The 21,403-nt window shown below is 43.9% G+C and overlaps 1 protein-coding gene across 3 annotated transcripts in view; it reads right to left on the bottom strand.

Annotated features, from left to right (window-relative positions):
- Positions 1–801: 801 nt before the first annotated feature.
- The window catches only part of sik3 (SIK family kinase 3), a 31,007-nt gene continuing 10,405 nt past the window's right edge, over positions 802–21,403 (bottom strand). Inside the window, exons 2-26 of one of the 3 annotated variants that reach the window (XM_054608966.1) lie at positions 17,400–17,516; positions 17,043–17,106; positions 16,387–16,548; positions 16,056–16,180; positions 15,781–15,904; positions 14,942–15,060; positions 14,156–14,266; positions 13,843–13,977; positions 13,290–13,370; positions 12,633–12,742; positions 11,989–12,145; positions 11,734–11,883; positions 11,573–11,646; positions 10,294–10,428; positions 8,188–8,329; positions 5,707–5,826; positions 5,303–5,361; positions 4,994–5,103; positions 4,271–4,440; positions 4,034–4,158; positions 2,559–3,310; positions 2,240–2,394; positions 1,764–1,893; positions 1,546–1,672; positions 802–975 (exon numbers count right to left, since the gene is read on the bottom strand). In XM_054608966.1, coding sequence (XP_054464941.1) covers positions 1,551–1,672; positions 1,764–1,893; positions 2,240–2,394; positions 2,559–3,310; positions 4,034–4,158; positions 4,271–4,440; positions 4,994–5,103; positions 5,303–5,361; positions 5,707–5,826; positions 8,188–8,329; positions 10,294–10,428; positions 11,573–11,646; positions 11,734–11,883; positions 11,989–12,145; positions 12,633–12,742; positions 13,290–13,370; positions 13,843–13,977; positions 14,156–14,266; positions 14,942–15,060; positions 15,781–15,904; positions 16,056–16,180; positions 16,387–16,548; positions 17,043–17,106; positions 17,400–17,441 — 3,474 coding nt within the window. In that variant the 5' untranslated portion in view covers positions 17,442–17,516 and the 3' untranslated portion in view covers positions 802–975; positions 1,546–1,550. The remainder of the gene's footprint in view (positions 976–1,545; positions 1,673–1,763; positions 1,894–2,239; positions 2,395–2,558; positions 3,311–4,033; positions 4,159–4,270; positions 4,441–4,993; positions 5,104–5,302; positions 5,362–5,706; positions 5,827–8,187; positions 8,330–10,293; positions 10,429–11,572; positions 11,647–11,733; positions 11,884–11,988; positions 12,146–12,632; positions 12,743–13,289; positions 13,371–13,842; positions 13,978–14,155; positions 14,267–14,941; positions 15,061–15,780; positions 15,905–16,055; positions 16,181–16,386; positions 16,549–17,042; positions 17,107–17,399; positions 17,517–21,403) is intronic. The other 2 variants (XM_054608799.1, XM_054608883.1) reach the window with 2 other exon arrangements.

The following is a 21,403-nucleotide window of genomic DNA, read 5'->3' as shown; positions in this document are numbered from 1 at the left end:
AAAAAAACAAAGTAAAAACACTGAGAGAGCTGGTTTGTCCTGTGCGATGTCACTGAGCTCCATCTTTGGAGAGAGAGCGTTTTTTTTTGTTGCCCAGTTGGTGCCCGACCCAAAACCCCCCCACCACCGCCACCCGGACCTCAAAAAGGGGCCGCCACTGCTGAGATTTCCGGAATGATCTGCTGCGGGAGGACAGCAGGAGGAGAGGTGGGGGGAAACTGACCCTCTCAAGACACCCTTTTCCTCTTGTTCTCAGTCATACACACACACACACACACACACACACACACACACACACACACACACACACACACACACTCAAATCAAACGTGAATACTTTGGGTTTGTGGCAGCAGTGTGTGTGTGTGTGTGTGTGTGTGTGTGTGTGTGTGTGTGTGTGTGTGTGTGTGAGAGAGAGTGTTTCTTTGTGTTATTGGACTCTATGTTCTTGCAACTATGACTGTATTAATGCGTTGGCCGATGAGGCACATAATGAAGTATGCCAACAGCTAAGAGAAGACAAACGGGTGAAAGTGGGGGTGGTGGGGTTAGGTCAGGACAGCAGTTGGGCGTGGTGGCAGGCGAGTGGAGGGGGTGGGGGTGGGGGTCGAGTCGAAAAAAAGGGAGGAGTGGAACCCCAATATACCCATGATGGGAGGTGAAAAGAGAAGACAACCTGCGGCAATGAATGCTGGATGTCTGTGCAGAAAATGCTGGCACTTTGACCTTTGGAATCCCCGAGGCCCCACCTGTGACCCCCCCCACCCACCCCTCTAATGTCTGCACCCACCCACTCCCCCCTCTCTCTCTTGCGTAGAATGCCCTCCCAAGGACAGATGGAGACAGACAGATGGACGTAGAGCGCCCCCGTTTGGGCAGAAAAACGGTGGTGGTTTGGCGTGATGCTGCTCAACTCAAGTCAACATGAACTCAGGATGGCTGATATGGACCGCTGTACACAGGATACACCCCTTCCTAAAAGGAGGACAGAAAGAAGAAACTATTCGTATTTGTACTTGTACTCAATTTAAAAATGTTACATTTTTCATAAATTGTTTTAAGTAAAAGACCAAAGGATTTATAGCACAGTGGTGGAGAACTTTAAACCCTGACATCATGAGGACAAAACAAACCTGGAAGTAGTGAAATCAATTTCTCTCATAGTAAAGTCAGTCATGAATACTACACTCAACATAATACTGACCTGATGGGGGTGAATACTTACTGTTTTATATTTATACGCAAATCAGACAAATTTGTTTCCATTCGGACTATTCTGAAGAGCACTTTTTTTTGTTTGATGGGTGTCAAAAAGCAAGGTCTAGGAGATGTACTACGTGGTTGCGAAATGAACTATGAAAGTGAGTTTCACAAAGAAATGTAGAGGTTTATGGACGGCTTTTATCTTGCTCATTTAGGATTATAAACATCATACTGCTTGAGGACACACGCTGTCTGTTAGATGTGACTGTAGCTATTTAAATCATTCCTGGACAATAAGTGGAGTTGACCTCTTACGAGCAGGCCTTTGCTCCGTGTGTTTACCTGTGCTAGACCCCAGCCTGCTCCATGCTGTATTGCAGGTCAGGGGGCTTGTAGCTGAGGAGCATGTCACTGGTGCAGGAGGAGGGGTAGCAGGCTGCCGCATGGAGCTCCTCTTCCACATCACACGCTGCACGAGGAAACACACATCTCTTTACTGATATGGACAAGCGTGTGGTAACGTTTTTTTAAAAGTAGACCAATGCGCGTCCGCTACTGACCCGACTCTTCTCGCTGGCGCAGCTGCTGGCTTCCCGTCAGTGACGTCTGGCTGAGAATGTCCGACATGCGAGCCGAGCTTAGTGCCTTCCCGGCCAACAGGCTCATTCCCGACATGGGCTCTGCCTGATCCTGGAGAGAGAAGTGAACAACCGTTCTAGAAGCAGGAAAAAGACACTGAAACCCAATGAGCCGCCTCTAGCAGCGTTGATGAGTCAGAAGTGTATTTGGATGATTGGGTATGCTAATAGTGTGTGGACGCCCCAAGAAACATCTAAATGGATATGACTTCTAGATCCATTCAGTCATGCAAACATTTGCTTTGTACCTTCAAATGTCAGTAATTAAGGAAGCAGGATGAGCGGATACATCATTCTCTCTTATATAAACCCAGCTAATATTAACATGCCATACAAATGTGAGATTCTTTCTTCCTTTTTGCATAGCAGCAAAACATTGTTCACATCGTTACACTCACATAGGCGTCGTCACACGTCTGGATGGTGTGGTGGCGCTGTAGCTGTCCACGGGACCTATAGGCGTCACCCTGGGGACCTCGCGAATAGCCCACACCGTTATGATCAGGCACCTCCATGGCCTGCCCCTGAGGCCTGCACTCCACATGCTCAGATTCTGAGAGAAAAAAGATAATAAATAAAATGCTCTTAATGTCTGAGATCATTTAATGTAAACCAGCAACACAAAGATGAAGGTGAACAAAGTCAGACAGTCCGAACAGACACTGGACTAAACATTTATGTAGTGAGTTACATTACAGCTGCGTAAACATGTCTTACCTCTAGCTGCTGGAGCATTCCTAATGAAGCCGCCATGCCTGTGTGTAGGAGAGTTGTAGGGCGGGGTGCCTCCTCGGGGAGGCCCCAGGAGCTCATGACCTTCTCCTGCCTTTGCCAGCAGGCCCTCGTGCGGGTGGTGGTAGGCAGCTGGCGCCTCGTCCTCCTCCATGCTCTCCGAGTGAGCCAAGCTTGGGCAAGGTGCCTGGGCTTGGTGCTGCTGTGGCTGAACCTCTGGGGGTCGGATCTGGAGGAGGTGGTGATAGTGTTGGCCTCCGGGGGCGCTCTGCTGCGCCTGTGACTCCAAGCTCTCGCCCTGGCTCAGCTGGCGGAGAAGCAGCATCTCTTCATACTCTTGGGATGCGCCGCTGGGCGGTGTGGGGGTCGCCGAGCACGGCCGGGGGCTCTGCCTCTTCAGCAGGGCAGCCAGGTCTTGGGCCGGCAGCCGGGGGTCGGCGTGGCCTGTTAGAGAGTGGCGGGGGGACAGAAGGCCCTGCAGGGTGGGAGTGACGTGCTGTTGTGGGGGGCGGTACTCCAAGGGAGTCGGGGAGAGCAGGGCCTGCTGTAGTGTAGAAGGGGGGCCGTAGGTGCCGGTCCCAACCGCCCCGCTCTGGTACTCCTCCAGGCCCGGGACTTTGAGCGAGGCCCCCTGCAGGTAGTGGCTGTAGGCGGCCCGGGAGGCGGCGTCGCCAGGGAAGAGGTGGGGATTAAACTGAGCTTGGTCGTAGGCCGAAGTGAAGCGACCGAGGCTGCGACTGAATAAAAAGGAGGGAATGGAGAAGATAATGAGCTTCCTGTTGTACGTCTTCGTGCTCCCAATCCTCTTCCAGTGCAAATAGTGATGCTTTCATTAAAAATCGCTGCACACAGACAGAGTAGCAAACACTTCAGCTCAACTCCAGGTTCAAGTATTCACTGAGAGGTGTAAAATCATTTCCAAAGAATACATTTTGAGGTTTAAGTGTATATTTGAAGATTTTTACACATTCTCTCAGTGAAGGCAGTCCTGGTTACAGGGAACTGTTTTTGGGATGACGACATCACTGTTGTCCTACTTTAACTGTTGGGACGACTACATATACTTCCATAACATTTGCATCCAATCACTCACCCAGCTACACTGAGGTGGAGAATGTGTTGATGATGTCATCTCAGCGAAGTTGACGGGGGATTTACATTCATTTTTCAATACTGGTATCAAATCATGTCCTCAAAGTCTGCCCTCTGGCACATAAACTCTCTGGCCTGAGCAACAGTATTAATGACTAAAATTTCAGAATAGAATTAGTAGAAAAATTAATGGACATGGCAGAAATGTAAAACACAAGTTTAAACATACAATGATAAACATAAAAACACAACAAAAAGCATGAAGGTGTCTGTTCAAAGTGGCGAGGCAATGGAGAGAAATAAAACCAAAAAAAACGGAAGACGATGACACAGAAAATGGCCGCCATCAGGAGACAGGATGGGGTCACCTGTGCGTCTCGGCGTTGTCGGCGCTCAGCTGCTTCCCGAGGACTCTGTGCCCTGGCGTGGACAAAAAGCCGCCCTGTCTCTGTGCTACACCTCCCAGCTCCACTTCCTGAACCTGAATGGTCACCTGCACAACGTTAATATATATATTATTTATTTATAAACCTTCACCTTCAGAGAGAGCTTATTTAAAAGCAACACGTGCAACAATTGATGGCGGGGCTTCTCTGCAAAGTCACCTGCTGTTGTTGAGGTACACCCTGTGCCAATGGTGCGGTGGGGCGGGCAGATGCTGCTTGTTGATTGGTTGGTAGGGAGACTCGAGTCAGTGCGGTGGGAGGCGGGCTGCCGCTCTGGCCTTGATACAGCGCAGGAGCACCGTGCTGGTACTGCACTGGTGACGGACCTCCTGAGAAGGGGGACAGAAGTCATGAGACATCAGTCCAAACTTACTGAAAGATGGCAACATCATGGAAGATGTGACGGTACCAAACTGAAAAAATATCTGTTGTTATCTCAACACCGTAATCACAGGTTGTTGTGTGTTTGATGACCGACGCGTTTGCTCACCTGCTGCCCCTGGTCACACTTGAAAATACATTTTCATTTAGTCAGCATTGACTAGGTCTTTAGTACATTATTCACGACACAATGTCAAGAATCAACGCATGTCAGACGTCAGTGTTTACTCACTGGCCTTTTTTCATCTGTGCATAATCAAGAGCTTAAATTGCACTCCCAGCGAGTCTGAAGCCTTGTATACATTTAAAAATATATATATATGTAAACTGTTCATATCACAATAAATAACAAATGTGATTTGACTGAGCAGTCCATAAATGTGCTTTGAAATAAGTCACCCCTTTATAAGTCCAAGATGGATTTTTCCCCCATTCGTTGTCCTCACGTCTACACCAGATACAAGAAAAAAAAAGAAGCATTTAAAAGACACTCTTGCTAACCATGCCCCTGCATCATGCCTGCAGAGCCGGGCGGAGGGCTCTGGTTGGGCTGTCTGAAGAGGTGGTTGCTGGGATGTGTTGGCGGAGGGCTGGAGGGCTGGATGCGCAACCTGAGGGAGGACGGGACAGAGTAGGAGAGGAGAAGAGGGAGATAGGAACCGTGATGTAACACCTCAGTCGATAGCACTGCACCACAGTATCAGGTTCAAGGCTCAGCGTTCAATAAACTGATGAGTAATACGTGCGTGTGTGTGTGTGTGTGTGTGTGTGTGTGTGTGTGTGTGTGTGTGTGTGTGTGTGTGTGTGTACCTCTGGAGCTGGTGGGTTAGGTGACTGGGCTGGCTCTCTCCATGGCCTAAAGACAGACCCTGCAGGTAAAGAGAAATTGAATTTGACTCAAAGCCCCATAATAACATGATTCGCTGTGTCCTTAAATAGAGGACTCATGTTGAGACAAATGAGGCCACAGTGCATGACATCCAGACCTGTAAACCAAATCAATAGCACTTTCTATGAAGCGTACATCTTTGTTTTTACAATCACAATGCTTTACAAGGTCAAGTAACACAGCTCATCCCATCCTACATGAAGGAGATTATGAACAGTAGCAAACATTGCCGAGCTTTCTGGAAGCCACCAGGCGACGGGGAGAGAGAGCAGCTTTGGGCTTGTGATGACATCTTTATGACAGCGAATGTGTCGGCGTCTAATACCTGGATTTGCTGGTGGAGGATTTGTTGCTCTTGCTGGTAGAGGATATGCTGTTGCTGCGTGTGCTCCAGGAATCGCTCATCCTGCTGGGCAGCGTACATTTTCTGGAGCTGCTCACACTCCTGTTGGAAACATAAGACATGGGCACCGATTATTATCTAATATGCTAACAAAAGGGAAGTTATTTTCAACTGAGGGTAAACAAAAGTGATAAAAAAAATGGCTGTAATAAAAACCTTTTGAAGCTACGTAACCCTTTGTACACTTCAGCTAACAACATTTGAAAGAAATCTTTCAACTGCAGCATGATATCACTACAGTTTCTAATCACATTTTGCCTTAAGGTTATCAGGAATTAATGGACCATCTTGCTAGCAATTTCAACTGCAGCATGATATCACTTTACAGTTTCTAATCAAATTTTGCCTTAAGATATATTAGTTTAAAGTGTTCAGCGTTAACACTTTCATCCACTTGACTTCTCCCAGTGGACTCACAACACCGTGTGTCATCCTCCTCTGTCTGATTATTACCCTAAAGCTAGTCGAATGGTAATATCACAGAATTACGATAATGCTTTGTTCAATGATATAAATCACATCAGGTCAAAATGCCACATGCACATATTTCCCTGCTGCATGTGAGTGAGAGGCTTTACTCATGAAAACAACAGGTTTGTATGACCAGCTACAACACGCATGATGTACTCAGAGGTCGTATTATAAGTATCATCCCTGCACTTGTTTACTCCCAGTTGTGAAGTCTGCACAGTCTTAGTAGAAAGTGGAATTTTATATTTTAATCTTATCAGGGGGTTCTTTGAGTGGCTTAACCTCTCCTCGACCCGTATTCACCCTCTTTACACTTGAGAGCAGCGGTAATCCCAGCATGTCACTGCATGCCAAATATGAAGCACCCACCGGGAACAAGATGATTATCCTCCCTACATACGCCTCCTACCGGGTGAGGTAATCCCGTTGCAGTGCCACTGCGAATGATGTGATGTCTCAAGAAGCAGCCTGAGGTTTTCTCAGGTGAAAGATCCGTTGAACTCACCTTAGGAGAATGCTGCATTTTGTGCGTCAAGATTACAGTAAGTCTTAATTGCGTCAGCGTTTAATAACAACGCTTCAGTATCACTTGACCATGAGGAAGCTTTCGTCATGTTACGACCCCGTTTCACCTCGCACATCGTTAGCCCCTTCTCTAAATCATCATAATGCCGCTCACAGGATAAGACCTTATCCCTGATGCTCAGACAAGCTCCCGGAGGCCCGGTATGAATTTAGACTTTATCCCGAGATGAACGTCTCAGCTCGTTCTGTGTGAGCAACTCAATCGGTTTAGACGGCCGTCAGAAGGAAGTGGGCAGCGCTTCTCCGCTAAGTGCGCAAAAAACACCGTCCAGTGTGAGCCCGGCGTTAGTCAGAGATGAATAATGGCACCAAGCTTACTCAGATCAACACTGTAGTTCTTTATCTTTTTAATATTGCAACCGAAAACTAAAAAACTGAAACAAATTTGCTTCTTACTGCAGCTTGGCTGTTTCTGTTTTGCACTTAAATAGGAGCCGAGACCAGAGGAGGAAGCATAAGGGTGCACAAATAAAGATCCGTCACTGCAATCTTTACAGACGATACAGATTTTTCAAAATAATTTAAAGCGTGTCCAGCCGATTGTGATTTTCTTTCTTTCTTTCTTTCTTTCTTTCTTTCTTTCTTTCTTTCTTTCTTTCTTTCTTTCTAAGAACTATAATTAACAGCATACATTTTCAACGAACATTTTTTGTAACTTTTCTTTCATGGAAAAAATTGTATTCATTAAATTGTATGTTTGCAATGAAACATTGACTATTGAATAACATTTTCTTCAAAACTGCACTAAGTTACAGGAACTTCTCCCACACAAAACAAAACAAAACAAAAAGAATAGTGCTCCAGCTTACTGGACAAATAGAAACCAACTGGAAAAAGGGTTGCAGTATATCCCACTTTATCCAACATGTTACTTTCTCAGAGGTAATGGGTGCACCGCGGTGGTTGCTGTTTCACCGACTGCTGCATCACTGAATTTATCTCAGCACACAGAGCCGATTTGCAGTGCCAGGTTTTTATTCCCAAGAGAAACAGAATTGCATCGATGTTGCTGCAATGTATTACTATTTCTGCACTTTTTGCCTCGAGAGTCAAATGTGTTGGGTCACTGTTTGAAAGCACCGAGCAGTCCTACTCCTATGAGCAGTTGAAAGGGAAGAGGGGCCAGTCCAAAGCAGACTACACAAAATCTCAGCACCTGGTGAAGCAGTCGTTGAGTCGTTGGTATTGATCAATAAAATGATCAACCCCCAACAGAACAGAACAGTTGCCTGATTTCCCTTCTACAGAACCCAGAGAAAAAATAACTCAATTAATCTTTTCCCGAAAGCTTAGCAAGCAAAGAAAGAAACAGATGATGATCCCTGGATGTTTAGTCGGGTGATGTACCTGTTTGAGTTGCTTAATGAGGCTGCTGTTCTCTAGATGAGCCTTGAAGGCCTGGATGGTGGCTGCGCCGTCAGAAAACCGTCTGACAGGAGAGAAGCGCTCCATGGGGAGATGAAGGGTGTTACAGTCCTTATAGCTGGATCTGAGGAGGGGACCACAGGGAGCAGACACAAATATGTGTGTACGCAAATACACACACACACACACACACACACACACACACACACACACACACACACACAGAGACACAACATGACACATAACACACACACATTCAGTCACAAAGACACAGAAACAGACACATGAGAAGCTTGAGCTTTTCAAACCTGCACAAAACATTACAAGTTATTTGATTGTTATATATTGAATGTAGAGATTCTCAACTTTTTGCTATTAAAATGCCCACTTCTGATAATTGTTTTAAAAATTCAGAAAACCACCTTCCCAAATAAATGACAGAAACATGAGAGAAAAAATAAAACAGGTCTGTAAATATGTGTTCTGCCTCTGTCAGATTTTATGAGCAATATAAACATCCTGCTTAACCATTCCCAGCACCATTATGAATCCAAATTTTATGTGTTCAGCGCCATATTTTCTCAAGACATACTTTGGAGCTTTTACTAGTACACGGTTGTCTCCTACATCACTTTTTCATTTTAAGAAACAATCGATTTCGTGCCACTGCAACCGTGGGAATGTTGGCAAGCTCACAATGGCAAAACTGTGTGTACTGATGATATTATGCCATGGTGATATTCAAACGTAATTTAATTAAATTATTTTAATTTGACCTTTTTTTCCACATTTAGTTATAAACATAACTCGATTTGTAAATTATCAAAAAACTACATATTGTTTTATTTAAACCAACCATTTTGCAGTACTTTTCCAGCCCACTAGATGGCTCTCTGAGGCCCACCGGCCACTGTGTTGTTAATAGCTGGTGTTACTAACATTAGGACCCTAAAATTCACAAAACTGATACGTCAAATGAATCCGGTAGCGATCCTTAAAAAGATTTCATCCATTGTCATGGAGGTCATTTTTTAACTTTTGAAGAGAAACTGTGCAAAAGTGTTTGGAAGCTGGTCTTAATATTTTGAGAGTTGCAAAATAACGACATTTTAGATAACTTATAAACCCTTGACAGATTGTCTCAGAAGTCCGTGCACTTTTTTAACAGCTAAAGTCAATGAGACAAATATTTCAGGATAATAAATGCCACAATTGATCATCAGTTAAAAAACGTAAAAGGTACATTATATACATACCATTGTTAATGGAAATTCATCGAAGGGCAACACTTCCAGTATAGGACATAAAAGGAACGCTTCTTGAGGAGTTTTTCTACAAACAAACTCTTGTCTAAGTACTGCACAGAGAGGAGATAAGCTACTTTTCACTGCATTTATAAAGCACATGAAGAACTACTATGAGTTGGCATACAGATGACCATCATGTCACAGCATCTGCTTGCCAAAAAAAGTGTTCCATAATAGACAACTTTTCCTTTATGAAGCCACAACTTAAACAACAGGTTCTGCCATTGCATCCAAATACAGAAGCTCATCTAATATCTCAAAATACTTTCTAATCTGAGTCGAAGGAAGATGATACTTATGGGGGACAACAGCTAGAGTCGGACACACCACCAAAAAACATGGAAATATGACTGCTATTGGACAGAAGAAACACAGAGGTCATGAATTAGCTTCCGGAGTTGCTCATAGAAGACTAATCTGCTAAATCCGAAGCGGTCAAATACCTGCTTCGTCCAGGTTTATGAGGACGATAAAGTTATTTTGAATGGTGATCATCTTGTGATGTGGAGATGCGTCTGTCATGTGCCACACCCCCCACCTCAACACCACTATTAACCAAAAATATACTTCCTCTTCGGAAGGTGCACAACCTTCCCTTGGTGGGAGTGATTCCTCACCAATGTGTGTGTGATACCAGCTGTGTGTGTGTGAGTGTGAGTGTGAGTATGTGTGTGTGTGTGTGTGAGAGAGGGAGAAAAAGACAGGGTTAATATGCCCCTCATTTAATGTGTGTTTGTGTGTGTTTGTGCATATACAGCACGGAGCGGGCGTGTCCCCTCACCGGGTGTGTGTGTCGGGGGCCCAGCCCCCCCTCTGGCGGGGGCCTTGGGGCCGCTGTGACTCTGCCGAGGGCTCGCCATGCGATGTGCTCGTGAGCGCGTGCGTCGTGTGCCGCTTGGAGCGGTTCGCCAGGTACCTGGGCCGCAGGGAGGGGGAGGACGGGGGGTGAGGGTGGGAGACAGGAAGCAGCGCTGGTCAGCTCTCTGTCCTCATTGGCTAATGGAGACAGGGGGGGAAGGCCCGCCCCTTCCCACCTGTGCCAATGGGTGCCATCATTCATATCATCTTAGCCAATCAGAAAAACATAATAAAATTACACCATAGATGGATGTTATTGCTTACGGGTATCCCACAACCCCCCAGCTTCCAATTTAAGGATTGGACTGGATGCCATGTTTTTTTTTGAGTTTTGCAAGCTTCAGAGTTAGCAAAGCTGTGTGAGAAAGAGTGAGAAAGTCCGGAAAATAATTTGGCACTTGTTGAAATGAAAGAGACAAAGAAGCTCTCGGCTTAAGAGTTGGATTTGGTGGCAGATTGAGTTTGGAACTGTGGCAGAAGGCACTTGCGCGATGGAGAAAGGAGGAGAGATGGTGTAAGCACCACAGCAGAGTGGCCGCCTCCCGCAGGAAAGAAGCAGAGCAGCCTAGAGGCACTCACTCCCAGCAACCCAGGACACCAGCGAAGTCTACAGGAGGTGCTGTCTGAGGAGGACCAGCTGGAAAACCCTAACCTGGACTCATGAATCCATCATCCCAACTCCATATACCCAACCTGATGCCACCTCTACCCTGGCCCGATTTCAGCTCCTTCCATGTCAAAGCTCTTATTTTGAAAGGTTTATCTGACTTCTTGCATTAAAATGTCTGCTAACCTCCACTGCGTCATTCTAGTTTTTACTTGGTCACCACAATTTTTGGCTTTTTTGTTTTCAAAAAGTTATTCAGTAACAGGTCTGAACACCTCCCTCCTTTAAAATTTGATGATCAGGCTTTTGCTACATAAATGGCATAATGTCACTAGTCTTATGTATTTAAGGCCTGTATAAGGTTTTTTCACACAGAGGGCGATGATGCAGACCAGTATTTACTGTAAGACAATAAATGTAAATCTAACTTATTAAACTACTGCAATTACTATTAAGATAGCCAAATTTTTATTCCAGCATTCATAAAGAACCCACAGACTTGTTGCCGCAGGTTACGGGCTCTCCAGAGAATCCAGTTTAGACAGCACCCCTGTACAGTATAGCCCTTCACCAGAAAACCGTAATCGTGGGTTACCTCTGTACTGCCTCTTGGTCTGGCTCTCCGTCTGAACCTTCCTCATCCACCGGAGCTACTGCAGGGATTGGGTGCTAAGAGAGGCAGACAATTCACCAGTCAACACTCAGTTTATACGAGGGGAGAATATAGAAAAATTGCACAGAAATCCAGATCCGCACCGGGCTGGCAACAAGTGGCGAGGGCCCCCGGGGCCTCTTGAGGAGCTGAGCGTGTAGTTGAATGTTGGCCCCGCCATCGGAAGCTCTTCGACCAAGAGGCCCCATGCCGTTGAGCAGCTGCAGGGTAGGTGGCTGCAGCAACGATTGCTCCTGGAGGATCAGCAGACACAGCAAGTCAGGAAATCAGCTCATATTTAGACCCTCCAAAGGCAAACTGAAAGACCCCAAAGTCTAATCCAACCCAGCTGACTGTACCTTGTACTCCAGCTGCTGTGTGGGCTGCAGGCTCTGGGTGGGCATGAGGGTGTGCATCTGGCCCATATTGGGGGCCAGGTGGGGGAAAGGGGGCTGGGGAACTGCACCGCGAGGGAAACCCGGTGGCAGTTTCTGGAGGTCTTCCTGCATCTCTGTCCTGTGGCGGAAGAAGGGACAACGACAGAAAAGAGTCAATGGCTTTGTTTATGTGATAACCAGCTCATAAAAAAAGTTGATATTTGGATAAAACATTTAAATGCATCTTAAATAACCCACACTCCTACATCTCTGCCCACTGATCATTTAATAAGCTAAAAAAAAAAGGATGAGTGACTATTTCTGTTGATTGCTTTAAAACTTGCTCAGTTGTTGGCAGAATTACAGCATCAACCTTTGTTTGACAACTGCTGGAAATAAATGCAAGTCAACATAAATGATCAGTGCATATGTTTGATCCTAACCCGAGAAGAGAGACAAATTGCCCGTAAAGATACAGACTGTAGCTCATTATAGGACATTATGGACGATGACAGAGATTTTAGAGTTACGCAACAGTCAGCAAACAGTTATAGAGTTAAAACACTACTTGTGATACAGTAGCAATAATACAGAAACCTCACTGATAGCAGATTGGAGAGTTTTACCTTTGGTCTGGTACTCCCACAGTGTGCCGCCTCATCGAAAGGTAGCGAGCCATGGCCTCGGGAGATGGTTCCTCCCCTTCATCGCTGTCCAGTGCCATGCTGCCATCCGGCTATACGACACACACACACATTTTGTCATTAGTAATGCCCTTTGTTGGTGTGTGTAGCATTGGTCCAAACAATCATAAACATTTTAGATATATATTAATATATTATCAATTCTAATATGCATGCTTTAAAAGTTCGGGTCTTCTATTAAAATCCTGCTGCAATGCAGTAATCTGACGCATTCTTGTGTTTTACAGCATTTGTGAGTCAGCTTTGAGGCTGTGTGTGTTCTGTATCAGTGTGTGTGTGTGCATGACTGTGTGATAATGTGAGTCTGATCAGTGTGTGAGATGGATCCCGGGCTGCACTATCAGTAGTAAAACTGTATAGTAGTAAACTGAATACTGGACAGCCAGTGATTACAAACATGTGGTGCATCAATTCCTTGAAAGGTTATGGGACAACAATACAAAGCGGTCGAACTCCAACTAAGAGGCAGTCGGAGCCATGGTTTGGATTTCAGCTACATAAGCTAGCTTGTTTATCATACATGATGACCCTGACTGCTGGCCACGCAATGTAACGATGATGCAATCATCGTGGACTCACCTCAACAATCTGGTTCTCTGGGTTGATGAGCTGGACATGGGGGACGGTCATGCTAACAGGATTACCCTGTGGATCCGTCTGCTGGCCAAGTACACACACACACACACACACAGACAGGTCTTGTGAGGATTGTGCTAATTTTCTAGCAATCTCATTAGTGCAGTGGGATTGGCAGATGTGGGTTAAAGCAATCAACTCCACTCAGTGGACAAATAAGCATCTCCAACAAAAGCACTCTGCGTCAAGCTCTCAAAATCAACTGTTACTTTTATAACAAGGATGAAGCTTTTGATATGTAATGACAACATATCCACGAAGAATCAATCTATGCAATGAATTCATTGTTTTGACAGATACACATAGGATGGATCAGATAACTTTAGGGTGTGTTTAGACCAGGTTGTGAGCAACTTGATCTATAGACATTGCTTCCAACAATAAAAGCTTGTCACAGAAAACTTTCCACATAACTATCAAACTGTGTTGAAAATTGACACATGTGGGCTGCAAACCCACCAACATAACACCAACACCAGTAAACGATGTAAATTACCTGTACGGCGTTAAGAGGATAGCTAATGGAGCGCGGTGTGGGCGGGGCAACACGAAGGGTCTTGTGTTTCTTGAGGCGGTCAGCCAGCAAACTGTAGATGGCGCTGTAGTGATCGTATGCATCTGTTTGTAGAGACTGAAGAGGAAAAGACAGAATTAATAAAAGTTAATAGGATGACTTTAAACTGATTTTTTTTACCCACTATTCTGAGTTCACACTGAATAATGGGACGCCCAAATTAGGGTTAAGAAGAAAAGGCAGAGCAGAAAATGTAGAGACATCAGTATAAGTCAGCTATATATTTGTGTGTTACCTGAAGTGTGCGTTCTCGATCCAGGCCCATCTCACACATGGCTATCAGCACCTGCTCATTGATGAGCTCAATCTCTCTCTCCGTCTTCACCTGCTCACACTCCGCTATCAACTGAAGGGGAGAGGAATGGGGGGGTGGGAGATATTTGTCAATTAGTGCATTATTGCATTCGTATTAGTTGTTTGCATTCGTATTAGTTGTTGCACGTATTGTATTCGTATCAGTTCGCTGCACTTATTGTATTCGTATTCGTTTACTGCACTTATCCTATTCGTAGTAGTTTGTAGCACTTATTGTATTCGTATTAGTCTGTTGCAATTATTGTTTTCGTAGTAATTTGCCTCTGCACTATACTTTTGCTCTGGTTTATGCTTTAAGATGCTTGTTTAAGAAAGGAGATGCACTCTTGAATACCTATGTTGAATACACTTCCTGTAAGTCGCTTTGGATAAAAGCGTCTGCTAAATGACTGTAATGTAATGTAGTGCGCTTTAGAGGTGATTGTACGTGGACACAGCCAGGCTAGCTATTTCTAGTCTTTGTGCTAAGCTAACCAACGAAAATATGTTGTTAATGTAACACAGACAGCCACTGTTATCTTTGCAACAATGGCACACGCTTAAAAGGGAAACTAAAGTGATCAAATTCTACTAATATGTACAAAAAAGATGTACAACAACAGACTCAACACAAGTAACACACGAGTTAGTCTAAAATATTTTTTTTGTTTTAGTTATTTAGCATTACAGGACGCTGCCCTGAAGGCTGGTTCTAGAGGACTCTTACCCTGTCGAAGTCTGGGTCTGGATCTCCTAGTCTCATCCACTTGTTCTTACAGATCTGCTCCATGGTCAACCGTCTGCTGGGCTCAAGCACTAACATGTGTCTGATCAAGTACTCACAGTCTGCAATGACACAAACATACACATAAACTCTATAGATACACATCTTATTAACAAGCTCAGTAACAGTGTTTTATGTCAATTCAAACAGAATTATTTTAAGTTTAGAGGGTATGATTAAAATTTAGTTTCATATTTAATCTCATTATCTACACTAGATCTGCCTTGTTGCCAGTGTTTTTGACACATTTTGTAAAAAGCAAAAAAAAAAGAAGTATCATGAAATCTTAAGTAAAGAGGTAAGACCTAAGTATGGTTAACATTTTGTTCTACCTTGTCATTTGCAAGTGCCTTCATTATTTCAAGTGTTCAAGAAATGTATATTTTAAAACAAAATGTATATTTCCACTTAAGAAATATTATAAATTAAAGCAACTTGACTTTGTGAAAAAACCTTGCAAAATGACCAATTAGCAATAGAGAAAACTGCATTTTTAAAAAAAATTTTTTAAATTGTGGCACCTGTTTATGTTTTTTGTAACCATATTGTTAATTGGACCGCAAGGATATACACAAAGTGGGTTTTGGTGAGAAATACTGAAAACATAACTTTTGTTTGCATTTGAGAAAACAAATGCTTGATACAAAAGAAATTGATATTTGGTATAATATTTTTTCAGACTTTGCGTGGCCCTTAAGCTAATGACATTTTGCAGTTTGCGGAGCGGTCTGGAAGAAGAAGTGAGGAGACGAAGGAAGAGTAAGAACTGACTAGAGTCCTACCTGTGGACATGAAGAAGGGGATGCGGAACTTGCCACTGAGGACACGCGCCCGCAAATTTTGTAGAGTGCTGCCGTCGAAAGGCAGGGCCCCGCACACCAACACATATAACACCACACCTAAGCTCTGCAGAGAGAAAAGATGGCAGGACACGAACCATGAGTATAAAACATATAAATAGGACTTCAACAAAGCCCCATTTTTGTCTTGAAGCCAATTAGCTACACCCTGTCCTGCAGCCCAACAGGGCCGTACGCATGCCTAAACATCTACTCACCCATATGTCTACTTTAGGTCCGTCATACTCCTTGCCCTCAAAGAGTTCCGGTGCAGCGTAGGGAGGGCTGCCACACCAAGTCTTCAACAGCTGTCCTCGAGAAAACAGGTTACTGAAGCCAAAATCTGACAGGGTGAGAGGAGAGCAGAGGTTTATGCAATCTCATCACTTTACTCGACGGAGTAAACTCCATCAACCCGAGGAAAACGCTCCAAAAGCACACGTTGACACTTGCCTTCGCCCACTCACAAAGACAGCCCGAAACCACTAAATTAAGTTTCCCACCCATACATTCTTAAGTTTTAAACACACACACACACACACACAAAACCTGCGATTTTGATGTTGAGGTTGTGGTCCAGAAGCAGATTCTCAGCCTTCAGGTCTCTGTGGACGATGTTGCGGCAGTGACAGAAATGGACTGCTGCCACAATCTGTTTGAACTTCTTCCTGGCGTCCTTTTCCGCCATACGCCCATGAGCCACCAGGTGGTCTGCACGCACACACACACACACAAAATGACAGTTTAGAGATTTATGATCCTCAGTTAGGAGTATGCAAATGTAGACTTAGATTCTGTTCTGATTTAGCCAAATAAATCACAACTTTAATCAATCAAGGAGAAATGCAGAAGGGATTTTTTTTTAATCCTTGAGGAAGCAGTGAAGCGGGACACGGGAATGACTCAGAGTTTCGGAGCAACATACTTTATAAATGGGACAAAAAGGTAGTCAATAGGAAAAAGTGAAATCAAGCCGTAAGTCAACAAGTGTATTAAAACAAAAACAAAAGTCAATACAAGAATGAACATGCAGTGCAAACAAGCTTCTAACAAAAAATGTATTCGTTTTTAACTTGTTTCAAATTTTAAACTTTAAAGAAAGTTGTCTTTAGAAACTGTAGATCGACAATGAAAACGGAAAAATAAACAAACTGTAAAGCAGAGGGAGAGGCGGTGATCAAGGTAACAGCAGGGAACTCCCTTACCGAATATCTCTCCACCGCTAGCGTACTCTGTTACCAGATAGATCATCCGCTCTGTCTCCATCACCTGAAGACATAAACACATGATAACAAACCAGGCCCTGCAGACCCTCTGACAGAACAGGGATGGGCGGTTCACCCGTTACACAACAGAATGAGTAAGCAGTGTTTGGCATACACGCAGGGAGATTTAAATAGAACAAAAACTGACATTCACTCAGTGTATTGTTTTTAAAGTTTAAAACAACAAAACAATTGCCATTTTCACATATTATGTTTATCCTTTTCCCTATTGGGCCATGTGTCTCAGGTGTAAGATGTGAGCAGAGTGCGTTATCTGCTCTGTGGGTGAATGTGTACCTGGTAGAGGCGGATGATGTGGGGGTGCTTCAGCAACTTCATGATTTGAACCTCTCTGAAAATCTTTTTCAGGTTCTCATCGTCCAGCTGGGTCTTATCCACTATTTTTATAGCCACCTAGAGACAAGTAAAGAGATGGAGGGAGAGATAAGGATGAACAAAGAGGGAGGGTGAGGAGAGAGGGCAAAGGTAAGGAGGAAATGGTGAAGGAAGGAGGAAGTATTGAAGACAGAAAGAGACAGACAAAAGAGTGAGAGAGAGAGAGAGAGACAAAACAAGAAAGAATTTTACTTAAACCTTGCAATTTGTTTACCAGCTCTCGAGTGTTACAAAATAATACAATACATTCACATTAATGGTGTTTAGCTGACACTTAATTCCAGAGCACGGACCCAGTGCCCTTTGAAATATTGCTCTGATGACACAATAATTATAGAAGAGCAAAGTGCTAAGAAAATAAACCGTTTAAAGAACTAAAAGGGAGGGTGTGAGTCAGACAGACTCAATTTAACATGACCTGACACCGCTGATCCATTAACTGTCGGAAAAAACAAGTAATTAACAAATAATGAAGTGCCACGGACTGAGGTAAAAACAAACAAGATACTACAAGAGGTATCGCCAATTCTTAAGATGATGAATTGCCAAACTTTGTGTTGCTAAACACGGTGCTTTCCCTGGATTCCTGCTTGTTTGGGTAACATGACCTCAGCAGTGACCTTCGACTGAAAGCCGGACTCTTGCATAACCGCTGAGCCGAGGACAATGGCTCCGGCAGCGCGGACGGTGATGGTGTATGACGGGAGCTTTGCGCTGCCACTTAGGAATGGGGAGACGACTTTAATGACTTAATCAAGCGAAGCTAATGAGGCTGCCCCAAAAAACATAGCTTCTTCCAAAAATAGACGAGCGAGTACAGAATGAGTGCGTGAGAAAAAATGAAAAGTATGCGTCCTGCATTAACACACACACACACACACACACACACACACACACACACACACACACACACACACACACACACACACACACACACACACACACACACACACACACACACACACACACACACACACACACACACACACACACACACACAGCGACTCGTTCGTTAAAATTCCGTTGAGTGCCATCCTGAGCGCTCTCCCTTTCCTGATAAGAGACATGAAGAAGGTCATCTGAAGCCTGGCAAAGGGTGACTTCCTGTTGCAGACAGGAAGTGGAAGTGAGGGAGGGACAAAGAGAGGGCTCTTGAGAGGGCACATCAGATCTTACAGTGGCATTAATCCAGTTCAGTGTGTGTCTTTGTGTAGCTTCCTTTCAAGGGCATTGTTGAAAAAGTATTTTGGTAAACTTCCCTAGAAGTACTCATTTGGAAAAAATTGTGTTTACTAAAGTTTATTTGTTTTATCCCAGTACTAATTCCAGTATCCTTAAAGTGATGCCGATACCAACCGAGTACCATTCGGAGCCGAAGCAGCTAACTACACCTGAAAGCAGCTGTTCCTATCACGTCTATGAGGTATATTTAAATGATTATCATCATATCTTGATCATATCATGATGATCAGGTCATGGTAACACAATGCTGAAGCTTTTTGTAAAAAATGTTTACAGATTGTTGTTGTTTTTAATGCATAAAATAGCGAGACGAAAGAAGGAGACACATGTCTAGTTTCTGATTAGGTTCTATTCTGTCCAAAGATCTAAGAGATGCGTTATTCAACATAATTAGCCTAAATGAAGATGAAAGCAATGCGGGGAAGGGAATGAATTGTGTACAGGAAGAAATAACTGTGTGTGTGTGCGTCACTCATCTGAACGGCTGATTTATCTGAAGTGGCAGGCCGGGACAAACTGACAATGTTTTTTTTTTTACACAAAGAAAAGGAATAACTTAATGTTTCTCAGAAAACTGCATGATTATTAAAAGGAGTCGGGGGATTTCCTTCCCGGGCCAAAAAGGATTAAATTGCATTTGCGGTGTTCTATATTATTTGTCAACTTTGATGCGTTTACCATCAATAAAATGTGCGTCTTTTTCATAATTGCAGTGTAATGAAATCAGGAGAAAAGGCTCCACCGAATGTTATTGCTTTACATTCGGACAAAGCTTCTACTGAGGTTTTTCCACTGTCGGTCATCATAGCTTATGATGTCATCACCTTAAAAAAATGGGGGGGAAATATAATATTTGTTATGTGTTTCAGTTATATAAGGTTATATAAGCCCACCCTGTTAATACCGGTGAGTCCTCCCTTTGTGTGAGGCAAGCAGGAGAGAAAACAGTGTTTGACCAAAGTAAATAATATTGATTTGAAAAGGCCAGACACAAATCAGAATCCAAAGCGGTTTATTACCAAATACGTTACACATGAAGGGGATTTGGCTAGGTGATTGAAGCAGAATAATGTCTGATAAAAACGTGTGTGTTTTGTAAATCTTTTTTCAATAGATTTTGACTTTTGGACCGGAATTCAGGCACTTTATTGCTCCCTGTGCATGTTTTTGAGAGAAAGCGAAAGAGAGGGGGGGGGGTAAAGAGGGTGGAGCAATGTTGCTATAAGTTATCAATAATAAAAATGTTCATGTCTACGCTATGAACAGTTACCGCTGATAGCACCATCCCCTCACTCATGGTGGTGACCCTGCATGGGTGCAGAAGAAAACACCCATCCTCCAGTAAAATGTTTAAAAAAAAAAAAAAAAAAAAAAAAAAAGATCATTAACTGCTTCCCACCGGCTCAGACGTCTCCGTGTTCAGAGTCGTGAGCGAGCACCTGATCCCGGGTGTATGGGTTGTAACTCCTGGATCATTTTTGCAGGCATCTTATAATCGAATGTATGTGCGTATGTCTGTTTGGAATGTGTGTCTATGTCGTATTTTAAGCTCTCGGAATCTATTCTTAGCGTTGGCAATCATCCAGTTTTGTTAATGCAATCACTATCCTCTGCATCTTCTGGGGGGTGAACAACAGGACATCTACGTCACACACACGCACGCATGCACGTCGGCGTCTGACTACACATGCACATAATGCTCATTTTAAGGACAATGAAAATTGGGCTACAACTACAGCGGTACAGAGGCTTGGTGCGCGTATGAATAAAAAAACCTTGTGGCAGATAGATTGTTCATTTGGCTGGATGACAAGATGGACACAATGGCACAACTGGGGCAGTTAGCCATCACTGTGGAGTTGCAAACATTTCAGGTGTAACATACTGATCACCGTGTTTCTCCTACAATAGATATTCAATAGTTGTTAAAATGGCTGACTGCGAATTAAGGACATTGCTTAAGATTTGCACCCTTTGTATGAACTGAGAACTTTGTCACGCTGACAAGCATAAACCTAGAGACATCTCCAAGGTTGAGTTTCCAGCTTTAGCTCCATCCAAGGAAGGATATAGTAAATATGTTGTGCCCAAGTATCTTGGCTGCCTTCGGCTTTGTCCTAGCTTCCATGACTCTGGAATTTTCCATCAAAAGATCTGGGTGTAAAGACACACACCCACGCACTACTAAGAAGCCGGCTGCTATGAGATGAAGTGTCACATAGCCCCTCCGATCACATGACAAGTGACTTCAATACAGCACCATCCCAGAGCAGCTGGTGCCCAGCGGAGGAGTCTGGACCATTTACTGTACATTACACAACTCGCATACCGATTCTAGCAAAACAGCCCACAAAAAACTATCAATCTTAAACAAAACATTCAGGAATGTATTGGGAATTTAAAAGGTAAATAACAATCCACTTATGCTTCTTAAAAAGGTACAAGATAAAGTGTGAAGCATTTATAATAATAATAATAATCAATCCTTTATTAGTCCCACAATGGGGAAATTATTTCTCTGCATTTAACCCATCCCGGAGGAGCAGTGGGCTGCAATGAAGCGCCCGGGGAGCAACTTGGGGTTAGGTGTCTTGCTCAGGGACACCTCGGCATGTTGCCGGTAGAGGGGTTTGAACCACCAACCTTGTGGTTACGGGACAAGC

The sequence above is a fragment of the Anoplopoma fimbria genome, chromosome 1 (genome assembly GCF_027596085.1).
Source record: "Anoplopoma fimbria isolate UVic2021 breed Golden Eagle Sablefish chromosome 1, Afim_UVic_2022, whole genome shotgun sequence".
NCBI classification, from domain to species: Eukaryota; Metazoa; Chordata; class Actinopteri; order Perciformes; family Anoplopomatidae; genus Anoplopoma; species Anoplopoma fimbria.
Note: the sequence above shows the minus strand (reverse complement) of the source record. Positions and strands in the feature narration are given on the sequence as shown.